This window comes from Pseudophryne corroboree, chromosome 2, assembly GCF_028390025.1.
Source record: "Pseudophryne corroboree isolate aPseCor3 chromosome 2, aPseCor3.hap2, whole genome shotgun sequence".
Taxonomy (NCBI): domain Eukaryota; kingdom Metazoa; phylum Chordata; class Amphibia; order Anura; family Myobatrachidae; genus Pseudophryne; species Pseudophryne corroboree.
This window is the reverse complement of record NC_086445.1, coordinates 1,024,467,939-1,024,494,305: the sequence shown is the minus strand read 5'-3', so window position 1 is coordinate 1,024,494,305 and position 26,367 is coordinate 1,024,467,939. Positions and strand designations below refer to the sequence as shown.

The 26,367-nt window shown below is 47.4% G+C and overlaps 1 protein-coding gene across 3 annotated transcripts in view; it reads left to right on the top strand.

The window, feature by feature from the left end:
• GPA33 (glycoprotein A33) overlaps nucleotides 1-26,367 on the top strand; it is a 99,423-nt gene that overhangs the window by 29,385 nt on the left and 43,671 nt on the right. The window contains exon 1 of one of the 3 annotated variants that reach the window (XM_063956737.1): nucleotides 4,425-4,481. The exons of the other annotated variants lie outside the window; for them this stretch is intronic. Coding sequence (XP_063812807.1) covers nucleotides 4,463-4,481 — 19 coding nt within the window. The 5' untranslated portion in view covers nucleotides 4,425-4,462. Of the gene's footprint in view, nucleotides 1-4,424; nucleotides 4,482-26,367 lie in introns of those variants that run through there. 3 annotated transcript variants of the gene reach the window in all.

Genomic DNA, 26,367 nt, shown 5'->3' with positions numbered 1-26,367 from the left:
TGTCTGGCTTTTTGCCAACCGTTCGTGCCTTACACACACAACGGTTTTGTGCCGTGTATAAGGCTGTGTGCACGTGCCGCAGCAGCAGCACGGCACAAAAACCTATTGTGTGTGGGTGAAAGCGCCCATTCACACATGTAACTCCCTGCCTGTAAGGACGGCGCGGCAGCCGGACCCCAGAGCCGGCCATAGGCAAACTAGGCAATTGCCTAGGGCATTTGATATGCCTAGGGGCATCAGCAGCTTCTGCTGATTAAAATGATATGCGGCATGCCTATATTCTCCTTGTATCATTTCATATGCAGATACAGCCACAGTCACACAGTATATAGGCATGCTGCATATCAGTTTAATCAGCAGAAGCTGCTTGTGCATCCTAGCCACACAGCAATGCAAATAAGATGCATTTTCATAACAAAAAATGTGCCCGACGTTAGCATTGAGGCAAGATTTATGAGGACACATCTGTATTCAAGCATAGGCAGAGGTCACAGTGTTAGTGGCAGTGTGAGTGCTGTGTGCATGTGAGTGGGTTGGTTGTGCAGTAGTGTTCAGAATATGTGTAAGGAGCATTATGTGTGTCATGTAAAAATGCATTAATATTGTGCAACATATGTGTAGGGGGCACTATGTGTGTCATGTGTATAAGGGCATTATGAATGTGCAGCATATGTGTAGGGGACATTATGTGTAAAAGGGCATTAATAAAAGTTGTCTTAATGTGTAAGGCGCATTATGTTTATAAGGACATTAATAATGTGTCTCATATGTGTAAGGGGCATTACTGTGTGGCATTATGTGTATAAGGTGCTCTACTATGTGGCATTGCGTATAGAAAGAGCACTACTGTGTCGTCTGATGTGAATAAAGAGCAATAGGGTATGGTGTAATGTGAATAAGGAGCAATTCAGTGTGATGTAATGTGAATAAGGGGCTCTACTGTGAGGAGTAACGTTTATAAGGTAAAGTGATACTACTGTGGGATGTAATATTAATTCTGGACACTATCGCATGATCAAATGTGAATAAAGTTGCAGTACTGTGTGGTGTAATTGGAATTGGGGTTACTATTGTGTGGCCATGCCCCTTGCTAGCAAAAACACACCCCTTTTTGGGCTATGCACCAAATGTGCGAACTGTTCCTATTTAAAATATAGGGGGTACAAACCCCAAAATGAGGACTGCTATGGATGAGGGGTGATGGTGCTGGGAAAGAGGTGCAAGGTCAGAGGCAGAACCAGCGGTGGTGCTAGGGGGCACCAGCCAAAATCTTGCCTAGGGCATCATATTGGCTAGGGCCGGCTCTGCTGGACCCTTCAGTGGATATTTCCGGCAGCCGTGCCATGTGAATTGACACATTGCTCTGCATGTGTCTCAGCAGCACGGGCACGGCAAAAAGCCATCCGTGTGTAATAGCCCTAACAACACAACCACGTTTATGTGCGTCGCCAAGTTTGTTTGTTTTTGTGAGTGTTTTAGAAAAAATATTTATTGATTGCTAATCTGATATGCATACATGGTAATGCAGCGCTAATTAGTGACTGCCAGTGACGTTTTGCCTTTCAAAGCACAAGTAGCCTGACAGTTACTATGAGAATGCCCGATACCTCCTCCGCTACACCTCAGGTGACTCACAAGAATCCTGACCCCAGGGTACAGCAGAAGGGGAGGGACTTTCTGCAGAACCTGAAAAACCGGATTCTGACGCTTTAATTGTTTTTCCTTGAGCAATATACACATTTACATCCATAAACACAAATGTCCCAGAGTGATGTATGTGTGTGTATGAATATGTATGTCTGTATATAAAATAGTATATTAAACAAAATATTCTGCAACACTTTATGGAGTATATTTACTAAGGTGTGTTTTTTTTAATTTATTTATTTATTTATTTATTACCAGTTACTTATACAGCGCGCACATATTCCGCAGCGCTTTACAGAGAATATTTGCCCATTCACACCAGTCCCTGCCCCAGTGGAGACTAAACTCTATATTCCCTACCACATGCACACGGGTCTGGGACTCGGGGTCGACACCCGGTAGGCAGACACCTGAAATAGGTCAACATGGACAAAAAGTTTGACATGAGGTTTTTATGGTTTTTTTTTTTTTTTTGGGGGGTGTTTTCTTCGTAATGTGACTGGGAACCCCAATTAGTGCACCATGTCCACTCGCATGGCGAGCAAACTTCGGGAAAGGTTACCATTCCCAATTGTAGTCCACGTGGATCGTAAAGTATGAAAAAGTGAAGAAAAAATGAAAAACGCATGTCTAACTTTTTCCATGTCGACATATTTTAGATGTTGACCTAAGGGGTGTCGACCTGGAGTCCGGCTACCCATGCACACACTAGGGTTAATTTTGTTGGGAGTCAATTTACCTACTATGCCAGTATTTTTTTGGATTATGTGAGGAAACCCACGCATGTATGGGGAGAATATACAAACTCCACACAGTTAGGGCCATGATGGTAATCGCACCCATGATCTCAGGGATAACTCTGTGGCTTCTATATGCAATACTGCATCACTTATTAAAGCCCTTACTGTATCTTGCTGTGTCTTCCATTGCATTTATATTATCAGGCAGAATCACTCTGGGATACTGTTGTAACTAGAAAGCCACTTACTGATTTCGGGATGTGTCAGTTTACCTACAATCAAAATCCCGACAACCATTTACCGACTGTTTAAAATACAGACAAGGTCAAAATACCGACATTTAAAATGTCGACAGGACAAAAAGTTGACATGAGTTTAATTTTATTTTATTTTTTTCCATTGAAACAGACTTGTTCATACTTTACCATCCCAGTGGACCTGGTAGGGGAATATAATAATGTGCCTGAACCATGGCGAGCCATGCAAGGGAAACGTGGTACACTTATACGGTGTCCATGTTGACCTATGTCGGCATACACTCAAAAACTACGTCAAAACTTGCATTGACTTTTTGACCTATCGCCATTTTATATGTCGGGATTTTGACCTTGTCGGGATTTTGACTGCCGGGATTTCACACTAAACCCATTGTATTCATACCACAGCACAATAAATGTGAATATCTATGCTGAAATAAAGATCTGGCTAGAAAGTACAATAAAGCAATATACAGTATGTAAGAAAAGCTGCATGGGTTGAGCACAAGCTAGTGAATGTTGCCTGAAGGTGACAACCTGACCTATTCCCTGTTCATTACTTGTGGTTTGTGTTCTGTAGTACTTATTACACTTATATTTTGTAGTGCTTTTCATTTAGTCCCCTCCCTAATGGAGCTTATAGAGTCTTTTCTTTCTCTTCTCTTTTTTTTTTTTTTTCCTCTTTTCTCTTCTCCCCCACCACCTCCTTTCAAACAAATAAACTCCTACCAGTTACGTTGTCACTACTTTGGGGTTCCTGGTCTTCCTCAGACACTTCATAAACAGACTGGTAGGCTAACTGGCTTCGGTAAAAAAATTAACCCGTGTGTCTACTCTTGTATGTCGGAGAACGTAGACTGTAAGCACCAAATGGGTAGCGCCTGCTACGAATTTAAATACATTTCCTGCACAGCCATATTTACCGACTTTTATGATCTCCCCTCTGGGTGAAGCCTGGAGAGGACACGCTGCAGGACACTTTTGGGGGCAGGGCGCGATTCGCATGGAGGGGGTGGAGCTAAGTGATGCAAATTTGCATAAATTAGCCCTGCTCCCCCTCTACGGAGCGCAAATCCCAGGTATAATCTCCTCCACCTGCCCGCTTCACTAGGAAGAAGACTGGATGCGGGAGATTCGGCCACTCTTCCACGGGTGCTGGGGACTGCCTGGAAAATCTGCAGCCTCCATCGGCAGTATGTGTACCGCACTACGTAAATTGGTGGCGCTATAAACATAACATAATTGGTGCTCCGGATTTTCATGTGTGAGTGGTGGGAACTCTCCACTAGTTCTGGTGAGCTGATAGGTCCCTGTGTAACCTCTAGTGATCACTCAGGCACTGTCAGTATAAGCAGAGTCTTTCTGGCCTGCAGGTATTAGTAGTTCCTGCCAGTGTTTGTGACTATTCATGAAGCAGTGAAAAAAGCGGAGACTACACCAGGGAAGTATCTCCCTTACATTTTATACAATGTACTTGATAAAGGCTTCATTCAAAGCTGATTGCAGGGGTGTAGCTACCATAGGTGCAAGGAGTGCAGCTGATATGGGCCCAGAGCTGAGAGGGGCCCACCTTCCCTGTCACAGTTACATGCAGTGGCGGAACTGTGGGATGCAATGGAGTCTGCTGCCGCCGGGCTCCTGACCTGCAGGGGGCACTTCTCCATTGCCTCCCACTGCCCGACAATCCAGACGGAGGAGCTGTGCATACCTCCTGGTATGCACAGACAGCTCAGTTGACAGCTGACTGCAGCTAGGGGGAGCTCCAGCGCACAGCTGATCACAGGACTTTGAGCTGTCTGGCTGAAGCTCTCTTCCTCCATGGTGGGGTTAGCAACAGGTAGGCACTGGCACCACCTACCTCAAGCTGCTGCATTGTGTGTGTGTATGAATATTTTTAAGTGAGGTGTGTATGTCTGTTTTTTAAAAGAAAGTTGTGTGTTTAAGTGAGAGGCGTGTGTGTGTGTGATTGTGTGTAAGTAAAAGTGGCATGTGTGTAATTGTGTGTCTAAGTGAAAGAGGCGTGTGTGTACGTAAAAGTGGCGTGTGTAATTGTGTGTAAGTGAAAGAGGCATGTTTGTAATTGTGTGAATGTGACGTGTGCGTGTAAGTGAAAAGGGCGTGTGTGTAAATGAAAGAGGCGTGTCAGTTAGTGAAAAAGGTGTGTGTGTGAAAAAGGTGTGTGTGTGTGTGTGTGTGTGTGTGTGTGTGTGTGTGTGTGTGTATCTATACTATTGTGAAAGGTACCTGAGTACGCTGCTACTGTTCACCCTGTGTACCAGATATCTACATATTGTGTGTATGTATGTATGGATGTATGTATATGGATGTATGTGTATGTGTGTGTGTGTGTATATATATATATATATATATATATATATATATATATATATATATATATATATATATATATATATATATATATATATATATATAAAAATATAATATAATATATAATATAATATAAATTTTATTTATTTTCTATCCCTATATGGGTGGGGCACCAACATTTTATCATGCCTCCGGGCGACTGGGGCGAACTTACGCCACTGGTTACATGTGTTATATACAGGGTGTAGCTACCATAGGTGCAGGCAGTGCATCGGCTATGGGGCCCAGAGCTGAGAGGGGCCACCTTCCCTGTCATGTGTTATATACAGGGTGTAGCTACCATAGGTGCAGGGAGTGCAGCTGCTATGGGGCCCAGAGCTGAGAGGGGCCACCTTCCCTGTTACATGTGTTTTATATACAGGGCGTAGCTACCATAGGTGCAGGGAGAGCAGCTGTTATGGGGCCAGAGCTGAGAGGGGCCACCTTCCCTGCAAAGTTACATGTCTTGTATCCATTTTTCACCATTGAGTGGTACATAGGTGACCTTACAAACTTTTTTGCTTTAGGGCCTGCAATATATCTAGGTATACCCCTGGACCTGCTCATTGTATTGTGGGATAAAATGAACTGGAGGGCATTATGTTACATAATATAAAGCGGGGTGCTATAATGTGGCACTATATGAAGAGGAAGCACTGTAATGTGGCATATTATGAACTGGGAACTCCTGTATGTAATCGAATTGGGGGTACTGTGTTGCATAACGTGTACTGGCAGCCCTACAGCGTGACTTGATATGAATTACTTTATGGCACTACTATGGTTTATAAAATAAACTAGGACACAACTATGGTTTAGAAAATGAACTCCTGTAGGGCACTATTATGGGTATAAAATAAGCAACTGCTCCAAAGAGGTGTCTCTAGAAGCCTTCAATATGCTGCTTTATGAGGCCCACAAAGTTCTGGCTATGCCCCATGCTGATTGATTGCCATGGGCAACTTCTCCACTTCATGAATAGACCCCTGTATCTGCTATAATGTGTGAGTTGTGTAGTAAATATAACTCAAGTACACTTGTACTGTATGTCCCTATGTTTTTCTGGCCACACTGTTGCATGAAACTGCTGCTTACAGGTTAAAACTTGCGTCTTGCATTCCTCACTTGTCGGACCCCTTTCCTGGTTTCTTGTTGCAGCTCCTACTGTATGGCATTTTACAAACAACCACATATAAAATGTAGTTGTGGTATTACAATTTCACTCAAACTCCCAATGCAAGCATGGAATGTCTGCGTGCATTGTTTAAGTTGGGGCACCAGGCCCTAGATTTCAAAAAAGCTTTGTCCTGCTGACGGGATGGGAGCAAAGGGACTGCTACCGTCGTTTGGACCATGCGCATGCATCAGGAGCAGACGACCGAGTAATTCGGAGGATCCTTTTCTGGTAAAATATGCGCTATGGTGGTCGATAAGCTACCATTGGCTGATACCCCCTTCAGATGGCCTCAGCTGCTGGGGCAGAGTTCCAGAATGCTTCTATAAATATGGCAAGTTATCAGGAAGTCACTTTGCGGGTTATTCAGAGATGAACGCAGATTGCTGCAGAGTGTAAGGCCGACCAGTATGTGTGAGCCCGCCTCCCGATGACCCCGCAAATTAGGTTGTGGACCCATAGGAGCTGCGGTTGACTCCTGGCAGCGCAAGGTGGTCAGTGGCCATTTTTTGGGGGAGCGGCTGCGTGTGACGTCACACACAGCCACTCTGAAAATTGTCCCCCCACCCCTCCTCCGATGGCCGACGCTGTCAATCGCAATGTGTAAGGTCACGCATGCGCACAACGGCTGATGGCTGTACGCAGACCACCGGGATGCCGTGGCTACGAGTGACCGCGGTAGCGTCCAGGTCTGAATTAGGCCCTTTGTGTCTCTATCAGAGGCAATAAACGTAGACTGTCTGCAGAGTTTATGGCTGAAAACTCTTTACATAAATAAGGGTGTGCAATAATGATAGTCGCTGGTCTTCACTTCCATGGTTTCCACAGCTCTGATTTTCTTCCCAAAATAAAGTGCAGATTGGGACATACTGATGGGAGAGATTTATTTAACCACAAACTGACACCTCAGGGATCCCATCCACCATGTGCAGAAGTCAGTGGCAGAACTTGTGATTAGTGGGCCCAGCTGCAAAAATATGCTTTGGGACCCCCCTCCTTCCTCCTGTACCTACCCATGGTTCATGATATGCAACACGGCAGAAGGTGATGGGGAGTGGGTGAAAAGGAGAAACAAAGGGTGACTGGCAGAGTTTGAAAGGGAGAGGCAGAGGGTAACAGGGAAATGGTGATGACAGGCAGTGGATAAGGCTTGGGTGACGGGGAGAAATAGTGGGCGACAAGGAGGTGGTGAGAGGGTGACTGGGAGATGTTGATAGCAGGGATAAAAAGTGGGTGACAGGCAGAGAATGAGGGTGATGGGGAGAGGCATTGTGTGATGCCAAGGAGAGGTGACAGGCAGAGGATGAGAGGATCATGGGGAGAGGCAGTGTGTGACACCAGGGAAAGGTAAGAAAGTGACCGGGAGAGGCAATGGAGAGAGTCAGAGGATGACAGGGAGATAGTGATGAGAGGGTGTCATGGAGAAGGCCGTGTGTGATGCCAGGAAGAGGTGATAGGCAGAGGATGAGAGGGTGACGGGGAGAAGGCTGTGTGTGTGTGTGTGTGTGTGTGTGATGCCAGGGAGAGGTAACAGGCAGTGGATGAGAGGGTGACGGAAGAAGGCGGTGTGTGATGCCAGAGAGTCCCATTCCTAGGCCCAGTGCTTAAAATGGCCATAGAGAGGTGGTGGTACTCAACCCGCCCCACCCCCTATTCAATAGGGGGCCCTGTAAACTCATTTGTTCTTATTTTGCCCACTTGTAGCTGGCATCGCGCCACTCCGTTTTGTACCTGTGAGCCACGGGGCCCCTCAGGGCCCGGGACGGGGGTACCCTTTCTACCCCCCTGTCGCTGGGCCTGGTGTAGAGAGCTACTGCCCTAAAGGTATGGATAGTTTCACAGGTTCTATGTGTTGAGATGTGACTCCCTCCTCTTCTATCTGCCTTCTCAAGTTTCTACCCTGGCCGGAGAGACAAGTTCTCCTATGCCCCCTCTCTATGCCGGAAAGGTTTCTATTAAATAGGAGTATGCGTGCTTTACCCTGATGTCTGTTTCAGAGCCGGTTCAAGACCTTGAGGTGCTCAGGGCAAAAGTTTCCTTTAGCGACCCACACCTCCCTTCTCCCCCATATTTAAAATAGGGACCACCATGTGCAATGAATGTGGGCATCAGAAATGTAGGGGCATAGGGAAGGGGCGTGGCCACAGAATAGTACCAATTCACATTACACCAAACAGTGTCCGTTATTCACATTGTACCATACAGTAGTGTCCCTTATACACTTTATGACACACAGTGGAGCCCCTTATACACGTTACACCACAGTAGAACGGCTATGGAAGTGGCTGTATTTAACTATATTTACTCATTCAATTCAAATAAATTGAAAACCAACACCGCAGCGGGCCAGCATTACTTTCTGAGCCAGCGCGCTAACACTGCTGATTGGGGGATAGCCACATGTATTATAGTAACAATGGAGTCTGCACCCCCTGTATTATAGTATCCGTAACATCTGTGTCACCTGTATAATAGTAATAGGACACTACAGTATAACCCATCTGCACAATAATAATACAGCACCAAAGTCTGCCCCGGCTTTACTATAACAAGACACCAGAGCCTGCTCAGCCTATAGAAGAATATTATTATTATTATTATTATTAGCCAGACACGGCAACTGATGTTCACTGCTCTTGCTTCCTTGTGGGAAAGCAGAGCTCAGACCAATGAAAAATGGCTGCCGCTTCTAACTTTATGGGCAGGGAACATATAGCTGCTGGACTGATATACAAGAAAATGGCCACTGACCTTCTGCAGTGGGGACATGTATTGTAATACTCTTTTTGCAGAGGGTATTACAAGTGCATTTCAGATGGAAGGGGCAGGGCCATAGGGAGATCTCTCAGCCATCCTCCTCCTGCTCTCGGACAGCAGAGGCTGTGACTGTGGACAGGACATAGGCTGGTAGCGGGGTGACTGCGGCTGTGCCCTCAGACCACAGCGCCCCGGGCAGTTGCCCTGCTTGCCCGCCACTGGCTCTGTTTATGTCCCTGCTTCCCAATTAAGTGCCTAACCTGACCTTTGTATTCATAGCATAGTTCACACATACTGAACAAAACTAATTTTGTCTTTAGTTTTCGAGAACACTTGAGCAGTAAGGATGGCCATCGGTGGGTTATTCGTCGATGGTAGTATTGATGGATAACCTCGATGGTGTAAAACCATCTGTAAGGAAACCATAGATGGTTTTACACATTGATGGTTGTCCCTGCCTCATTGTAAAAGCCCGGGGGCGTGGCTTTGCAGGTGTCAGGGGGTGGGGCTAAGCTCCGTGCCCCGACACTTTGAAGAAGAAAAAATAAATTTGATAGCACTGAACAGTCAATGGTTCTCCCCCATCAATGGTAAAAGTAGTCGGCTTATGGTTGTTGACACTCATTAAGTCGACAGGTCAAAGGGTCGACATGAGTTTTTCACTTTATTTTTAATTGTTTTGATTTTTTTCATACTTAACAATCCACGTGGACTACGATTGGAACGGTAATCTTACCTAAAGCACAGCGAGCGAACACGGTGCACTAGTTTGGGTTCCCCGTCACTTTACGGAGAAAATGCACCACAAACCTCATGTCGACCTAGTGCACTGTCGACCTAATGAGTGTCAACCTAAGTTGAGTCAACCCAATGACCATAATATTCAACATCGGTAATAGACCATCGATTTCAAATCATCGATAGTCGATGTCCATCCCTGTTGAGCAGGTGTTTCCTCTGGATCTCTTTCCTGTAAAACAGGTAATTGCATATTTAAACAACTTGTTACCATATGTTTGTTTAGTACATAGCTGAAATATTGCAGTTCTACAAGACTGGTCAAGACTGTTTAAGTTACTTGCTCAAATTTATTTAGAGCTCTAAAACCCAATACCATTTACTTAATAAATATCTACAAGTAACATCACAAGAATAAATAATACGATCTTTTCTTTCTATCTATACTTTATACTGCAGTATAAAAGAACCAATAAATTATGGGGGGAATTCAAATGTTTAAAAAGTCAGTTGAGTGTCTCTTTTTTTTTCCTGTCTATTAGATAGGAAATAACAGACGCCCAACTGACTTCTCAAACATTTGAATCTCCCCCCTAGTTTCTTTAGAGTTTTAACCTGGGTAGTAATCTCGTTTGTGCACAACTTTCTCTTCTTTCTATTTGTAGCAGGTATGGGCATTGACCACCGATAATTCCTAATCATCGATGGCTTGTGGCCAATGTCGAATGCTTTTGCCATTGACGGGAGAGAACCAGATGACTTCCTCCATTGATGGCACAGCATAAACGTAAATTTTAATTTTTTTGCAAGGTGCCGGGACTCTGAGCATAGCTCGTCCCTGACACCAGTGATGCCCCAGGGCTGTGATTGACATCGCGGTTCATTCACTGAAATAACAGGGAAGACCATCGATGAATTAATCAATCAATGGTCTCCCGTAGCATAATTTGTGACCATTGATGGCCACTCACCGTTTCGCCATCATTGGCCATCCCTAATTTGTAGCGACTCCTGAATAATAATCTGGTGGACGGTTACAATTGGAGCTAATCTTGGACATATACTGGGTACGCACTTGAAAGATAAAGTATATAATTTGTTCAAGCCACAAACAATACTGTACATCTGTAGCAGATTGGTGGGTTTGTGCACCAGCTGTGTGTGAATGACGGTGGTCACAGACATATTCGATCCACCCTGCAGAACAGCTGTAGCCGATATATCCGTGCATCTACATACTTGTACGGCTGACCCGCCGATCCCCGTATACTGGCTGCAGGGATTGCTGACGCTGACATTACAGCTGGGTTGGGCAAATTGAAATGCTCTCCCATTTGTGATGTCTGGCCCAACACTTTCTTTTTGTTCATTGTGTACCCAGTCTTATAGTGGTGCTGAAGCTTTTCTAGTGTGAAAATATCCTTCCTGAATGACTGTGACTGCTGTCAAGTGTTACTGTTTCAATATGAGAAAATACCGACATTTAAAATACCGACAAGGTCAAAATACCAACATTTAAAATACCGACAAGATCAAAATACCAACATTTAAAATACCAACAAGGTAAAAATACCGGCATTTAAAATGTCGACATGAGTTTTTCATGTGTGTGGTTTTTTTTTTTGTTTTTTTTTTTCATTGAAACCGACATGTTCATACTTTACAATACCTGTGGTCCTGGAGGGGGAATATAATAGTATGCCGAGCGCAGCGACTTTTTGATCAGTTGACATTTTAAATGTTGGTATTTTGACCATGTCGGGATTTTGATAGTAGTTCTTTCATACCAAGCCCTGCACAGGTAAGACACTCACACTCTCCCTCCCTCCCCTCCCCCCCCCCCCCCCCGTAATGTGTGAAAAGGGGGCGACTCTGCCTGCCGTAATGTGTGTAAGTAGCGCTGCTGTGTGGCACTTAGGTAAAGGGGGGGGGAGGGGCTGGGGTTACCAAGTTTGCTGTGTGTGTGGATCTGAATCCTCAATCAGTGCACTGGACCAGAGAGTAGCTACCAGGAAGAAGAGACAGGAGCCTTACTATGAGGTGGGAGAATGTGTGCTTAGAAAGTGCAGGACTGGTTCTATTATGTTTGTGTATTATGGTATGTTTAACCTTTTTCCTGACCACTTATCTTATTTAAATATGTTTGATACAGCCTATACTATAGATCATCTATAATGTTAAATATTAATACTGTATTCCTTAGTTTCCAGTGTATAAAAACCAATGTTTACATTAATGTCCAGGGTCATTACTAGGTTCTTCTGCTGCTCCCCCAGACTCCCGCCCTTGCTCCAATGTTCCACAGAGTGGGAGATTGTGGATTGTATTTGGAAACCCCCTCTAGAAATCCGGTGTTTGCCACTGTGGCATAATATGAATTGGTATTATGTTGTGGTCACACCCCTTCCCCATGAAGCCACGCCCCTATATTTTTGGCCTGCGCCGAGCACTGGCCGTGTTTTGTTTACGGTGGTGGTGGAGCGCCGATGCTGTTTCTTGCACATAGCGCTAAAATGTTTAGTTATGGCACTGGTGCAGTATAGGGGGTTTTAAAAACATTTTAGTTCTCTATGTATATGTATTGCTGCACCTTTGTATAATGCCCACATGACCCATATAATATGTGTATGTAAATCTGACTGATACTAGGCAGTACCTCCCCAGCCACTGACCTCACCGCACGTCACTGGTTTCAGTGTAGAAACTGTGTGGCTACAAATTCAGAGCGTTGAGGCATCAAGTAGCAATAAACTGTGAGTAACTTTTGTGTACTGTAGGATCAACTTGGTTTCATACTGTAGCTAGTTCCCAGTTGTCAGAGTTCATCCTGCTGTTCTCCTAGCCTCCTTCCCTTACCTGCTGTTCTCCTAGCCTCCTTCCCTTACCTGCTGTTCTCCTAGCCTCCTTCCCTTACCTGCTGTTCTCCTAGCCTTCTTCCCCTTACCTGCTGTTCTCCTAGCCTCCTTCCCCTTACCTGCTGTTCTCCTAGCCTCCTCCCCTTACCTGCTGTTCTCCTAGCCTCCTTCCCTTACCTGCTGTTCTCCTAGCCTCCTTCCCTTACCTGCTGTTCTCCTAGCCTCCTTCCCTTACCTGCTGTTCTCCTAGCCTCCTTCCCTTACCTGCTGTTCTCCTAGCCTCCTTCCCTTACCTGCTGTTCTCCTAGCCTCCTTCCCTTACCTGCTGTTCTCCTAGCCTCCTTCCCTTACCTCAGAGCCGGCCTTAGCTATAGGCAGGCTAGGCATTTGCCTAGGGCATCCAAGCATGTCTAGGGGCATCCAAGCATGTCCCTGCAGCATCTCATGCTGAGAGGGACAGTCCGCAAACTAACTGTTACTTTCCAAATGTATTCAATCAGTACTTGTATACACTGCTGTTTACATTTGTAAAAAAAAATGCACACTGTGCCTTAAACTTCCTCCGACATGCTTGAATGCCCCTGACTTGTGAGACCTCAGACAGACAGCAGAAGCCAAGTAAATGCAATTCCTGGACCTGTGACATTTTCACTGACTATATAAGGTTATTACTGGATGGCTTTTATAACACATGTGTATTTTGGAAGACTGCTTCACAGAAACCTGACATCACCTATACTGCTTGTGCACATGGGGGAGGGGGACCCTGTTATCATGTGTCCCTTATCCCTGTGCAATTCCCAGGTGTCTGCAGGGACATAACATGGGCAATGTTCTCCCCACACTTTATTTCCTAGTCAGTCCATGCCGTAAAATTCTCCTGCCACCCAGCACTGTAACGTGGTCAGTAAGTTGCATTGTGCTTTTCTATATGAAACATCAGTGCAGCGTGACTTTCGGACACATCAGACTGGAGGGCAGAGCATTTAGCTCCCACAGTATAAAGTAAAGGGCATGCAGTAACAGACACCAGCAAACACACTAAATAGTGAAGAGAATGGACAGTTTCTACATGTTTGATACTGGTCTTTTTGTATAACCAGCAAGTGTGGCAGTATATGTGTATTATGGGCATTACTAATGTGGGGCATATGTGTAAGGTGCATTACTGTGTGGCATTATGTGTATTATGGGCATTACTAATGTGGGGCATATGTGTAAGGTTCCTTTACTGTGTGGAATTATATGTATTATGGTAATTACTGTGTGGCATTGTGCAGAGTTGAACTGGCCCACAGGGTAACCCCCCGGTGGGCCCCACTACCTGAGCGTTGCAGGTACAGATGCAGAACTAGCGGCGGAGCTAGGGGGCACCAGACAAAATTTTGCCTAGGGCATCAAATTGGCTAGGGCCGGCTCTGCCTTCCCTTACCTGGTGTTCTCCTAGCCTCCTTCCCTTCCCTTACCTGCTGTTCTCCTTGCCTCCTTCCCTTCCCTTACCTGCTGTTCTCCTTGCCTCCTTCCCTTCCCTTACCTGCTGTTCTCCTTGCCTCCTTCCCTTCCCTTACCTGCTGTTCTCCTAGCCTCCTTCCCTTCCCTTACCTGCTGTTCTCCTAGCCTCCTTCCCTTCCCTGCTGTTCTCCTAGCCTCCTTCCCTTCCCTTACCTGCTGTTCTCCTAGCCTCCCTAATTTAAGCTGCTCTCCTTAAAGGAACAGTCTGTGCAGTGTTTGATATTACTGCTGTAATCTACCTATTGGGGGTCATTCCGAGTTGATCGCTCGCTAGCAACTTTTTGCAGCGCTGCGATCAGATAGTCGCCACCTATGGGGTAGTGTATTTCCGCCCTACAAACGCTTGGACACGCCTGTGTTTTTGCAAACACTCCCAGAAAACGGTCCGTTGACACCCATAAAATTCTTCCTGTCAATCACCTTGCGATCGGCTGTTTGAATGGATTCTTCGTTAAATCCATCGCCCAGCACCGATCCTCTTTGTACCCGTACGAAGTGCCTGCGCATTGCGGTACATACGTATGCGCAGTTTTTTGCAGAGTTTTAACCAGATCGCAGCGCTGCAAAAAGTTGCTAGCAAGCGATCAACTCGGAATGACTCCCTATATTAGAAGTCTTTATCTAGTTTCTTGGGTTCACAATTTATGATGAATGGGAAAGTTAAGCCAGGTACACACTAGCCGATGTGAGCGCGCATCGTTAACGATATTGGGTGTACACACTAGACGAGATAGTAAAAGATATCGCTCAGATCGGCCCTTCTGAGCGATATCTTAAACTTTCTCATCTGGTGTGCATGGGGCTTTACTCAGGCAATCGCCTGAACTAACGGCTGGTAAAACAGTGTCAGCCGTAACTAGACATTTTGGTTCCCTGTGCCAGTAAGAGCATAGGTGCCCAACATAATGAGGGATGGTGCACCTAAAGCACTCCTTAAAAAAAAAAAAAAAAAAAGGGGAAATGGGCGGTCAAAAGTACTAGTTCACATTATGCCGCACCATAGCGTCTGTTATTCCCATTACACAGTGCAGTAGTGTCCATTATTCCTATTATTCCACACCGTGCCATCTGTTATTCACAATACACCTCACAATAGTGCCCGTTATTCCCATTACGCAGCACAGTAGTATCTGTTATTCATGTTACACAGCACAGTAGTGCCCCTTATACACACTATGCCACAATAGAGCCCCTTATACACATTATGCCCACACAGTAGCAGTTCCCCTTACACATTATGCCCATAGTAGTATTGCCCCTAACCATAGGGCACAAAGTGACCTGGGCCTAATTACCCAAATCACTTGTACTTGTGGTACGAGCCCTCTGCCCACCTAACCTGCTCCACGGGCATGAGGCCTGATTGCACCCACGGGCCTAATTCTCAGCACATGGGGGGTCAATTACTGGTGGCCGAGGCTGCAGTGAACTGCTTCATTTAGCTCTTTGCTTCCCACCACTGTCAGCACTCTTCTGTCCTCATCTTGTTTCTTCTGCAGCCGGCCATCCTGACCAGCGGTGCCCCCTTCTTCCACAGCCACCTTTGGCTTTTCAGTCTTCACTAACAGTTACTGAACTCTGCTCCGCTCATTGGCGTCTAACATAAAGCAGGCAGAATTAAGACACAGCGAGCCATGATTGGCTTGCTGTAGCTGCTGCTGATTGGCTGGCGGTCCACATGCCGTTCAAATAGCCCCAGATGCCTATTGGCTAGAGATCTGAGCCAAATTTAAACTAGTGCCACACCTGCCTGCCCGGCATTCTGGAAATAGAGACAGAGGCAGCAGCTGTTGCACCCAGTGGCATCTTATGTTCTATGCAGCCGCACTGATCGCACCACCCTAGTTACTGCCCTGTTTAATATGAACAGTCCTCTCCTCCACTACCTGCACTGCTGTTGGTGCTGACTTGAGGGTATGTAAAATGCAGGTGGCTTGGTCAATCTCGTTGAAAGAATCAGTGGGTCATTCAGGTGTGGACGCAAATCGGCGGTTGTACGCATATTGACCGATCGTTTTCACACTGCGCATGTGCAGTGAGGGATTTGCGAGTGCGGTTGCAGCAAGATTTTAGTCTCACAGTGAGTGACAGGAAGTCGGCATGTGGCGGTGGGTTCAGGGAGTGGTCATGTGACTGTAGACGTGTCATGGCCATTCAGACGGCATTTTCTGGGCATGCATAAATTAGCAGCTGTGATCACACTTTCTACTGGAAAGTCCTGTGCGTTCCGGTAGAGCAGCTCAGCCTGCGCATCTTTAGAGGCACTCGTGCTCTGTGTGGCGATCTGATGTGCAACAGTGGTACCGATGTTTCTACAATCATGCAGCGCCATATGCAATTGATGCGATCGCGGTGGGCGTCCTTTTGCACGGGTTAGCATATAGTCGCAATTGCATACGGCAAATTATTGCAACAGGGGTAGGAGGAACAGCCGCACCTGAACGACCCTCAGTCTCCTTCACTTATAGCTGTGCTCTGGATGCTGCTGTCTGCTCCACAGCCCGGTCGTCACTGCTGGACCGATCGGCTTCTTTCTGAAGGCAATACAGTCACACTCCTTATTTGGACTCTCCAGCCCTGCCAGCCTATGGGTGTTACTCACTAACAACCTCCTCCTGAGCCTGTGCAGCGATTCTGGTCTCAGTCCAGCTCTTGAGCAAATTGACTGGAACGCTAATGGACCCACGCTGTCACTCTTGGGTACCACCGGGAAAAGCCATCCTCCGCTTGCCTCATCACGGCATACAGATGTATACTGTACCTCCAACTTTAGAAAGTTGAGAGGAGAGACACAGATGTGTGCCTGAAATTAGGATCATAGCATCACCGGTAGGGGGTGTGGCCCCACTGAAGTGCCGCAATCGTGTACACCTCTTCCCTAGATGCTCTCATTAACCCCGTTTGGCCTTCAATACCACCTCTATGCTGATGACACACAACTCTACCTCTCCTCTCAGTGGCACACGCAGGGGGGGTTTCTGAGTACCCAGAAACCCCCCCTGCACCGAATCATTTCCAACCCCTGCGCCGATTCATTGCTGCCAATATCGCACAGTTTAGACATATGCCACCAGGCACGGATCGGGATGCGGAGCTGCGGAGCACGCATGTCCAGGGCGCCCCTGCACGCCAGAAGTGCCCAGCGCCGCAGTCCCGTTCCCCTCTCCCTCCTAAATTTGAGCTGCGCACCTGTTAGGGTCTCCTGCCCTGTGCTGCCACGTCGTCATGGCAACCGGGAGACAAGTGCTAGTGGAGTAACCTGAGCGCAGCTGATACTCCGGTTCGGGTCTTTTGCTGTGCAGTGGTTATAGGCTCTGTGCACGGCAGGGGATCCGGTGCTGGTTTTTGTGCTCAGTCTGTGAGGTCTGAGTGGGGCGTGGACAGCACCTGCTTTATAAGGCCTCTTTTCAGGGTAAGCAGATGCTGCTGAATCTTTGTTGGTTAGTCAGTTCATGAACGTTAGCCAGTACTGTGTAGCTTTGTATTTGTTTGTTGCTTACTGCAAATAGGCCTGGGAATTTGGTATTACACTCTGCCAATCCAGACCTAGCAGTAAGACTGGAGTCAGTCGTTTAGCTTGCTGGGGTTCTGTTACTACCCTGTGAACTTAGCAAGTTTGCGGCTGTATTCTAAGACTTGCCTGTCTAATCCTGTCTCACTGTGCTAGGTGTCAGGGGTCAGTTTAGTGGCAGTAAGCTAAAACCTGTGCACTGCAAGTGAGAATTTGGATTGTGGAGATTCTCCTTGTGTCTATCATTCCATCTCTGACCAAGGAGTTTACTGCCACACCCGTTGGTAACCCTTTAGGGTTTTGCTGTTGCCCTTAGCAACAGCATTTCGGGTACTCTACGTATTAAAACACAACATCTTGCTTTTTCCATCTTAGCAGTTCTAATACAAGGGAGATACCCAGTTCCTTAGCCTCTGGGCTTCTCTGTTCACTTTGTGTGTATTTTGTTACCCTATCACCTTCTGTGTACGTTATGTCATATCCCCCAGTTTGTCTGTGAGTCCATCTGTTTTGCATAACAGTTCAAACACCAGTACTTTCCTGCTGGCACTGGTGTGCATAACATATTCAGCAGCCTAATACTCCTGTTGAAATTTTGTGGGAATATGGAGCATACCCCTCAAAATACGTTGCAACAGGTGGTCGATCAGGTGCAGGTCCTGACTCGACAATTTAATGATTTGTCCATTAAAATGCACACCTCCCAGGCTGCTGGCGGAGCTCCCGCAGCAGCAGCACCTGCAGGGGTTAAGGAGCCGAAAGTAAATCTCCCGGATCGTTTTTCTGGAGATCGCTCGCAGTTCTTTTGTTTCAAGGAGAGCTGCAAGCTATACTTCCGGCTTAGGCCTCAGTCTTCTGGGTCGGAGATTCAGCGGGTGGGCATAGTGATTTCCTTGCTACAAGGAGACCCACAGGTCTGGGCATATGGGTTGCAGCCTGACTGTCCGTCGCTTAAAAGTGTTGATGCTTTTTTTACGGCACTGGGCATGTTGTATGATGACCCTGACAAGACGGCCTCAGCCGAGGCTCAGATTTCGATCCTTAAGCAAGGGCGCAGGCCAGTTGAGGTTTACTGTACGGAGTTTCGGAGGTTGGCCCATGATACCCAGTGGAATGACCCAGCCCTGAGACACCAGTACCGAAGAGGTCTTTCTAACCAGATAAAGGACCAACTGGTACAATATCCCTTGCCTGATAGCTTGGATCAGCTCATGCAGTTATCCATCCGGGTGGATAGACGGCTGAGAGAGCGTAGGCTTGAAAGGGAGACTGAGGTTTCCTTCTTTCCCAAGGGAACCTCAGACTCTGAGGAATTTTCTGAGGAGCCTATGCAGATTGGGGCTACCCGCCTCTCCTCGCGTGAGAAGACGCGGAGGAGACAGCAGGGGTTGTGTTTGTACTGTGGGAATAAAGGTCATGTGGTAGTATCATGCCCAGAAAAGCCGGAAAACTTCAGGGCCTGAGGGTGATGGGAAATATCCTGTCAGGCCAGAAGTCAGAATTTCCCAAGAAGACTTTTATCATTCCGGTGACCTTGAAGATCCTCGGTCAAACTGTCAAGACTGAGGCCTTTGTGGACAGTGGGGCCGACGGGGTTTTTATGGACCGCCAATTCGCCCTGAAACACTCTGTTCCCTTAGTACCCTTGGCATCGGAAATTGAGATTTGTGGGTTAAACGGGGAACCATTATTCCAAGGTAAAATTACCTCTTGCACTAGCCAGATTTCTTTGTTTATTGGAGCCACACACTCTGAAAAATTGTCCTTTTATGTGACTGTCTGTACTTTTGCCCCATTGGTGTTGGGGTTACCCTGGTTAAGGGCCCACAATCCTCAATTTGACTGGGTCTCTGGGGAGATTCTTAGTTGGGGTACTGATTGTTTCAGGAGTTGCTTGAGCCTTCCAGTCAGGCTCTCGCAGCTAAATTTGCCAGGATTGCCAGGGTGTTATGCAGATTTTGCGGACGTGTTCTCCAAAAAAGTTGCAGAGGTACTACCTCCCCATCGCCCCTATGACTGTGCCATTGATTTGTTGCCAAATGCTAAGCTTCCCAAGAGCAGGTTGTACTCCCTGTCACGTCCTGAGACTCAGGCTATGGCAGAGTACATTCAGGAGAACTTGGCTAAGGGATTTATCAGACCTTCACAGTCTCCAGTTGGGTCGGGGTTCTTCTTCGTGGGTAAAAAGGACGGTTCGTTGCGACCCTGCATCGACTTCAGGGAATTGAACCGTATCACGATTAAAAACTCATACCCACTGCCTCTCATTTCGGTCTTGTTTGACCAGCTTCGTACTGCCACCATTTTTTCTAAGATTGACCTACGCGGTGCGTACAATCTAATCCGAATAAGAGAGGGGGATGAATGGAAGACTGCCTTTAATACCCACTCAGGGCATTATGAATATTTGGTGATGCCTTTTGGGCTCTGTAATGCCCCGGCAGTCTTCCAGGATTTCATGAATGATGTGCTCAGGGAATATTTGGATAGATTCTTAGTTGTATACTTAGATGACATCCTAATCTTCTCCCATTCCCTGGAGGAACATCGGAAGCATGTACGCTTAGTCCTCCAGAAACTCAGAGACCACCGGCTTGGGGCAAAGCTGGAGAAGTGCGAATTTGAAGTTCAGCAAATCGCATTTCTAGGATATATTATCTCCCCAGAAGGTTTCCAAATGGAGGGTTCCAAGGTACAGGCAGTCCTGGATTGGGTGCAGCCCACTAGTTTGAAGGCGCTTCAGCGTTTCCTGGGCTTTGCGAATTTTTATAGACGATTTATCGCTGGATTTTCGTCTATAGTGGCGCCCTTGGTGGCACTCACTAAGAAAGGGGCGGATGTTGCTCACTGGTCTTGTGAGGCTAAAGCGGCTTTTGCCCGTCTCAAAAGGGCATTTGTTTCGGCCAAGGTGCTGCGACACCCAGATCCAGAGCGTCCTTTTGTGGTGGAGGTGGATGCCTCTGAGATGGGTATTGGGGCAGTGCTTTCTCAGATGGGAGTGTCTGATAATCGCCTTCATCCCTGTGCTTACTTTTCCCGTAAATTTTCGCCTGCCGAGATGAATTATGACGTGGGTAACCGGGAATTGTTGGCTATTAAGGATGCACTCGAGGAGTGGAGACACTGGCTTGAGGGGGCTAAGTTTGTGGTCTCAATTCTCACTGACCATAAGAATCTGGCATATTTAGAGTCAGCGAAGCGTCTCAATGCCAGGCAGGCACGATGGGCTTTTGTTTTTTGCTCGCTTTAATTTTTTGATAACATATCGCCCTGGGTCAAAAAACATCAAGGCTGATGCGCTCTCGCGGAGTTTTGCTCCAATCCAGGAGACCACCGAGGAGCCGTTGCCCATTGTTTCCCCATCATGTATTAAAGTGGGCATTACCCAGGACCTCTTATCATTAGTCCTTAGAGCACAGGAGCAGGCTCCTCCAGACCTTCCGGTAGGTCTTTTGTTTGTGCCTCCTAGGTTAAGACAGCGAGTGTTCCTGGAATTCCATGCCAAGAAGTCGGCAGGTCACCCGGGTATTGCCAGAACTCGGGAGTTGCTATCTAGGGCGGTGTGGTGGCCCTCGGTGGCTAAGGATGTGGATCAGTGGGTTCGGGCATGTGACATCTGTGCCCGAAATAAGACTCCTAGAGGGGTTCCTGTTGGCCCATTACATCCACTCTCTATCCCATCTAAGCCATGGACCCACATTTCAATGGATTTTGTGGTGGACTTGCCCAAATCCTCGGGGATGACAGCCATCTGGGTTGTCGTTGACAGGTTTTCGAAGATGGCGCACTTCGTTCCACTGGTTGGGCTGCCATCAGCCAGACGCCTGTCTGAATTATTTATGCTGCATGTTGTGCGTCTCCACGGGTTGCCACTTGATGTGGTCTCTGACCGCGGATCCCAGTTTGTGGCCAAATTCTGGAGGGCATTTTGTTCCGATCTCCAGATTTCTGTCAGCTTGTCGTCAGGCTACCATCCGCAGTCTAATGGGCAGACTGAAAGGGTGAACCAGTCCTTGGAGCAGTTCCTCAGGTGTTATGTCTCCAAGTGTCAGACTGACTGGGTTGCTCATCTGTCCATGGCGGAGTTTGCCTATAACAACGCGGCTCACTCTGCTACAGGGATCTCTCCCTTCCTTTGTGTGTATGGGCATCATCCTAAGGCCAATTCTTTTGACCCCGTGGACTCCACGCCTGGTGGTTCCTCTGTGGTTTCGGTCCTTAGAGGTATTTGGCGGAAAGTGAAGAAAGCCCTTGTGTCTGTGTCATTAGTGACCAAAAGGGTTTTTGATAAGCGGAAAAGACCCTGCAGCTTCAAATTAGGAGACTTCGTCTGGTTGTCTACCAAGAATTTGAAGTTGAGACAGCCATCTCATAAGTTAGGGCCCCGGTTCATCGGCCCTTATAAGATCACCAGGGTTATCAATCCGGTGGCATTTCAGTTAGATCTGCCCCGTTCTTTGGGTATCAATAAAACATTTCATTGTTCCCTTTTAAAACGGGCGATTAGTAATCCTTCTACCAGTGGAAGACCTTCCCCTCTTCTGATACGTGGCCAGAGGGAGTTTGTTGTTGAAAGGATTCTTGACTCCAAGGTGGTTCGGGGTCGGCTGTCATTTTTGGTGCACTGGAAGGGGTATGGCCCGGAGGAGCGGTCGTGGGTGCGCAGTTGTGATCTTCATGCCCCCAGACTGATACGCTCTTTCTTCTCGCAGTTCCCCGATAAACCCGGTGGTAGGGGTTCTTTGACCCCTCGTCAGAGGGGGGGTACTGTTAGGGTCTCCTGCCCTGTGCTGCCACGTCGTCATGGCAACCGGGAGACAAGTGCTAGTGGAGTAACCTGAGCGCAGCTGATACTCCGGTTCGGGTCTTTTGCTGTGCAGTGGTTATAGGCTCTGTGCACGGCAGGGGATCCGGTGCTGGTTTTTGTGCTCACAGTCTGTGAGGTCTGAGTGGGGCGTGGACAGCACCTGCTTTATAAGGCCTCTTTTCAGGGTAAGCAGATGCTGCTGAATCTTTGTTGGTTAGTCAGTTCATGAACGTTAGCCAGTACTGTGTAGCTTTGTATTTGTTTGTTGCTTACTGCAAATAGGCCTGGGAATTTGGTATTACACTCTGCCAATCCAGACCTAGCAGTAAGACTGGAGTCAGTCGTTTAGCTTGCTGGGGTTCTGTTACTACCCTGTGAACTTAGCAAGTTTGCGGCTGTATTCTAAGACTTGCCTGTCTAATCCTGTCTCACTGTGCTAGGTGTCAGGGGTCAGTTTAGTGGCAGTAAGCTAAAACCTGTGCACTGCAAGTGAGAATTTGGATTGTGGAGATTCTCCTTGTGTCTATCATTCCATCTCTGACCAAGGAGTTTACTGCCACACCCGTTGGTAACCCTTTAGGGTTTTGCTGTTGCCCTTAGCAACAGCATTTCGGGTACTCTACGTATTAAAACACAACATCTTGCTTTTTCCATCTTAGCAGTTCTAATACAAGGGAGATACCCAGTTCCTTAGCCTCTGGGCTTCTCTGTTCACTTTGTGTGTATTTTGTTACCCTATCACCTTCTGTGTACGTTATGTCATATCCCCCAGTTTGTCTGTGAGTCCATCTGTTTTGCATAACAGTTCAAACACCAGTACTTTCCTGCTGGCACTGGTGTGCATAACAGCACCACAGCGGGTAGTCAGGAGACAGGGTGAAGAAGCTGGTCGGCGCTGAGTGTGTTAGCAAGAGTGGCCAGGCTGCTTCTTTCTCTACAGGTGTCTCCTGCTCCGCTCCCCCTCCCCTCCTGTATATGTCTCGCGCTGCTGCGGCTCCCGTTGGCTTACAGTATGTGTGAGCCCTGTAGAAAACTGAAAGACTATCCAGCTGATGGAGGTACAGTAACGTACTAGGATAGGACACTTTGCTGCCTGTTGCTGATCTCATATCCGCTTCTCCTGTAACATGTACGTTTCTTCCTGTACTTTTTTTTTCTTACTGCCCATGTCAGACTCTCTGCACTTTTCTACTCTGTGTCAGCCTTCTGCTTTTATCCTCTCCTCTGTGCCAGCCTCTCTTCCCTTCTGCTGTGCCAGCCTCTCTTCCCTTCTGCTGTGCCAGCCTCTCTTCCCTTCTGCTGTGCCAGCCTCTCTTCCCTTCTGCTGTGCCAGCCTCTCTTCCCTTCTGCTGTGCCAGCCTCTCTGCCCTTGTCCTGTCTGCGCCAGCCTCTCTGCCCTTGTCCTGTCTGCGCCAGCCTCTCTGCCCTTGTCCTGTCTGTGCCAGCCTCTCTTTCTATCTTTGCCATCCACTCTGTCCTCTAACTATGCCACTCGTCTACTCTTTCCGTGTCAGTGTCTCCCCCTTTCCTCCCTCTATGCCATTTTCTCTCCATCTGTCTCCTGTTTGTGTATGTCTGTTCCTTTCTTTACCCCTCTTTGTGCATTTATTTTATATGTACAGCTGTATTTCAGTCTTTCTCTCTTTGCCTCGCTTCAACTGTGTTTGTGTATCTGTGCGATCAACTAGACCCCTCCTATGGGGGAGTCTATTCTTGCATAGCAAGGCTGCGATCGATTGTGCAGCCCTGCTATGCAAAAAAGTTTTGTGCAGAACTAGACTAGGTGAAGACTTACCCTGTGCGATCAATTCAGCGTTGCAGGTCCTGGAATTGATGTCAGACATCCGCCCACCAAACGCCTCAACACGCCTGCGTTCAGATCTCCAAGCCCCAAAAACGGTGAGTTGACGCCTGGATCCGCCTTCCTCCTGTCAATCTTCTTGCGGTCGCCGCTGCCACCGCTTTCGTCATTGGAGGCGTCGCTGCCCATCGCCAGCCAACGACGCACCTTCACAATACGTTCGCCGTGCATGCGCAGGTCTAACCCGATCGCACGGCTGTGAAGAAGCGCAACGTGTGATCGGGTCGGAATGACCTCCTGTGTGTCTGCCATCTTTTTCTCCCCCTTTATAATTCTATATGTCTTCATTTCCGTACGTACGTGTGTGTGTGTGTATGTATATGTGTGTATGTATGTGTATATATGTATGTGTGTGTGTGTGTGTGTATATATATATATATATATATATATATATATATATATATATATATATATATATATATACACACACACACACACACACACACACACACACACACACACACACACACACACACACACACACACACACACCAAAAAAAACGCTTGGACACCCCTCTTTAAAAATCCTGCATTTGCCCCTGCCTCTCCTCTCCTGATCTGTCCTCCTCTGTCCTTTCTCAGGTTTCCAGCTGCCTCTCTGCCATCTTCTCCTGGATGTCTGAGCACTCTCTGAAGCTCAACATGGACAAAACTGAACTCATCATCTTTCCCCCAGCCAGAGCAACACCCCATACCAATATCTCTATCACTGTTGACAACACCATCATCTCCCTTGTCCCCTAATTCCGCTGCTTGGGCGTCACTCTTGACTCCTCCCTCTCCTTTGCACCCCACATCCAAGCTCTGGCACAATCCTGTCGGTTCCAGCTACAAAACATTGTTCGCATCAGGCCACTTCTCTCCCAGAGTGCAACTAAACTTATCATCCACTCACTGGTCATCTCACGACTCAACTACTGCAATATTCTCCTCCCTGGCATCACTTGCTCCCCTCCAATCTGTCCTCAACTCCGCAGCTAGGCTTATCTTCCTCTCCCGCGCTCCACATCTGCCACTCCCCTTTGCCACAATCTGCACTTGCTCCGGCTCCCATTCCCCTACAGAATCCTCTTCAAACTCCTCACCCTCACATACAAGGCCATCTCTAATTCCACTGCTCCATACATCTCCAACCTCCTCTCCCTTCATACTCCCTCCCGCCCACTATGATCGGCCAATGACCATCGCCTCTCCTCTGCCCTGGTCACTGCTTCCCATGCTCGAGTTCAAGATTTTGCCCGTGCTGCACCCCTTCAGTGGAACGCGCTCCCCCGCTCCATTAGACTCTCCCCAACCTTGCAAAGCTTCAAACTGGCACTAAAAACCCATCTATTCATCAAAGCGTACGCTTCCCATGCATAACCTAGTCCTGAGGTCGCTCCTCCATCCCCCTGCCTCATGCCTTCACATCTCTGCTTTGCTTACATACTGCCATCAGGCTACCTCCCGCTTGCTTGCACCTCATGTCATCTGTCTGTCGCCCCTTCCCACTAGATTGTTAGCTCTTCAGAGCAGGGCCCTCTTTCCTCTTATCAAAGCCCTCCTCTTGATACATTTCACTCACAGCTCTCTCCTACTCAGTGACCATCTTTACCCACTTTTTCTCCTGCTGGTAAAGGCTCATCTCTATCTATGGCCGCCAGCACCAAGTAGTACGATGATTACTCCCTCACTACTTACATCTAAGCTGTATTATGTATGAGAATTATGGGGCTCTTTGTTACCTGTACACTATTTTTGTTATTTATTTACTGTAATGCTAAGTTTTGTCTCCCTCTACTGTCCTTTGTACGGCGCTGCAAAACACTTGTGGCGCCTTATAAATAAAATGTAATAATAATAATCGTTGGCCATGCCCCCATTTTCGACGCTGGGGGGGGCATGCCGAGTGCTCAGTGAGCTCTGCCGCATGTGAGAGGGTCTCCCAACTGCCCCCAACGTGGGACACTGCGACCCGCGAGTGGGACTCTCCCGCCAATATCGTGACAGTTTGGAGAGAAAAAAATGGCGCCGGACCACCAGCCAGCGCAGCCAAGCTGTGCAAGCAGGGGTCGTCCTCAAAATCGATGCGTTAGCAATTAAATTGTGAACGCATCACAGGGCGGCGCAACACACATTCTGGGTGGCCTTGTCTTGTGCTG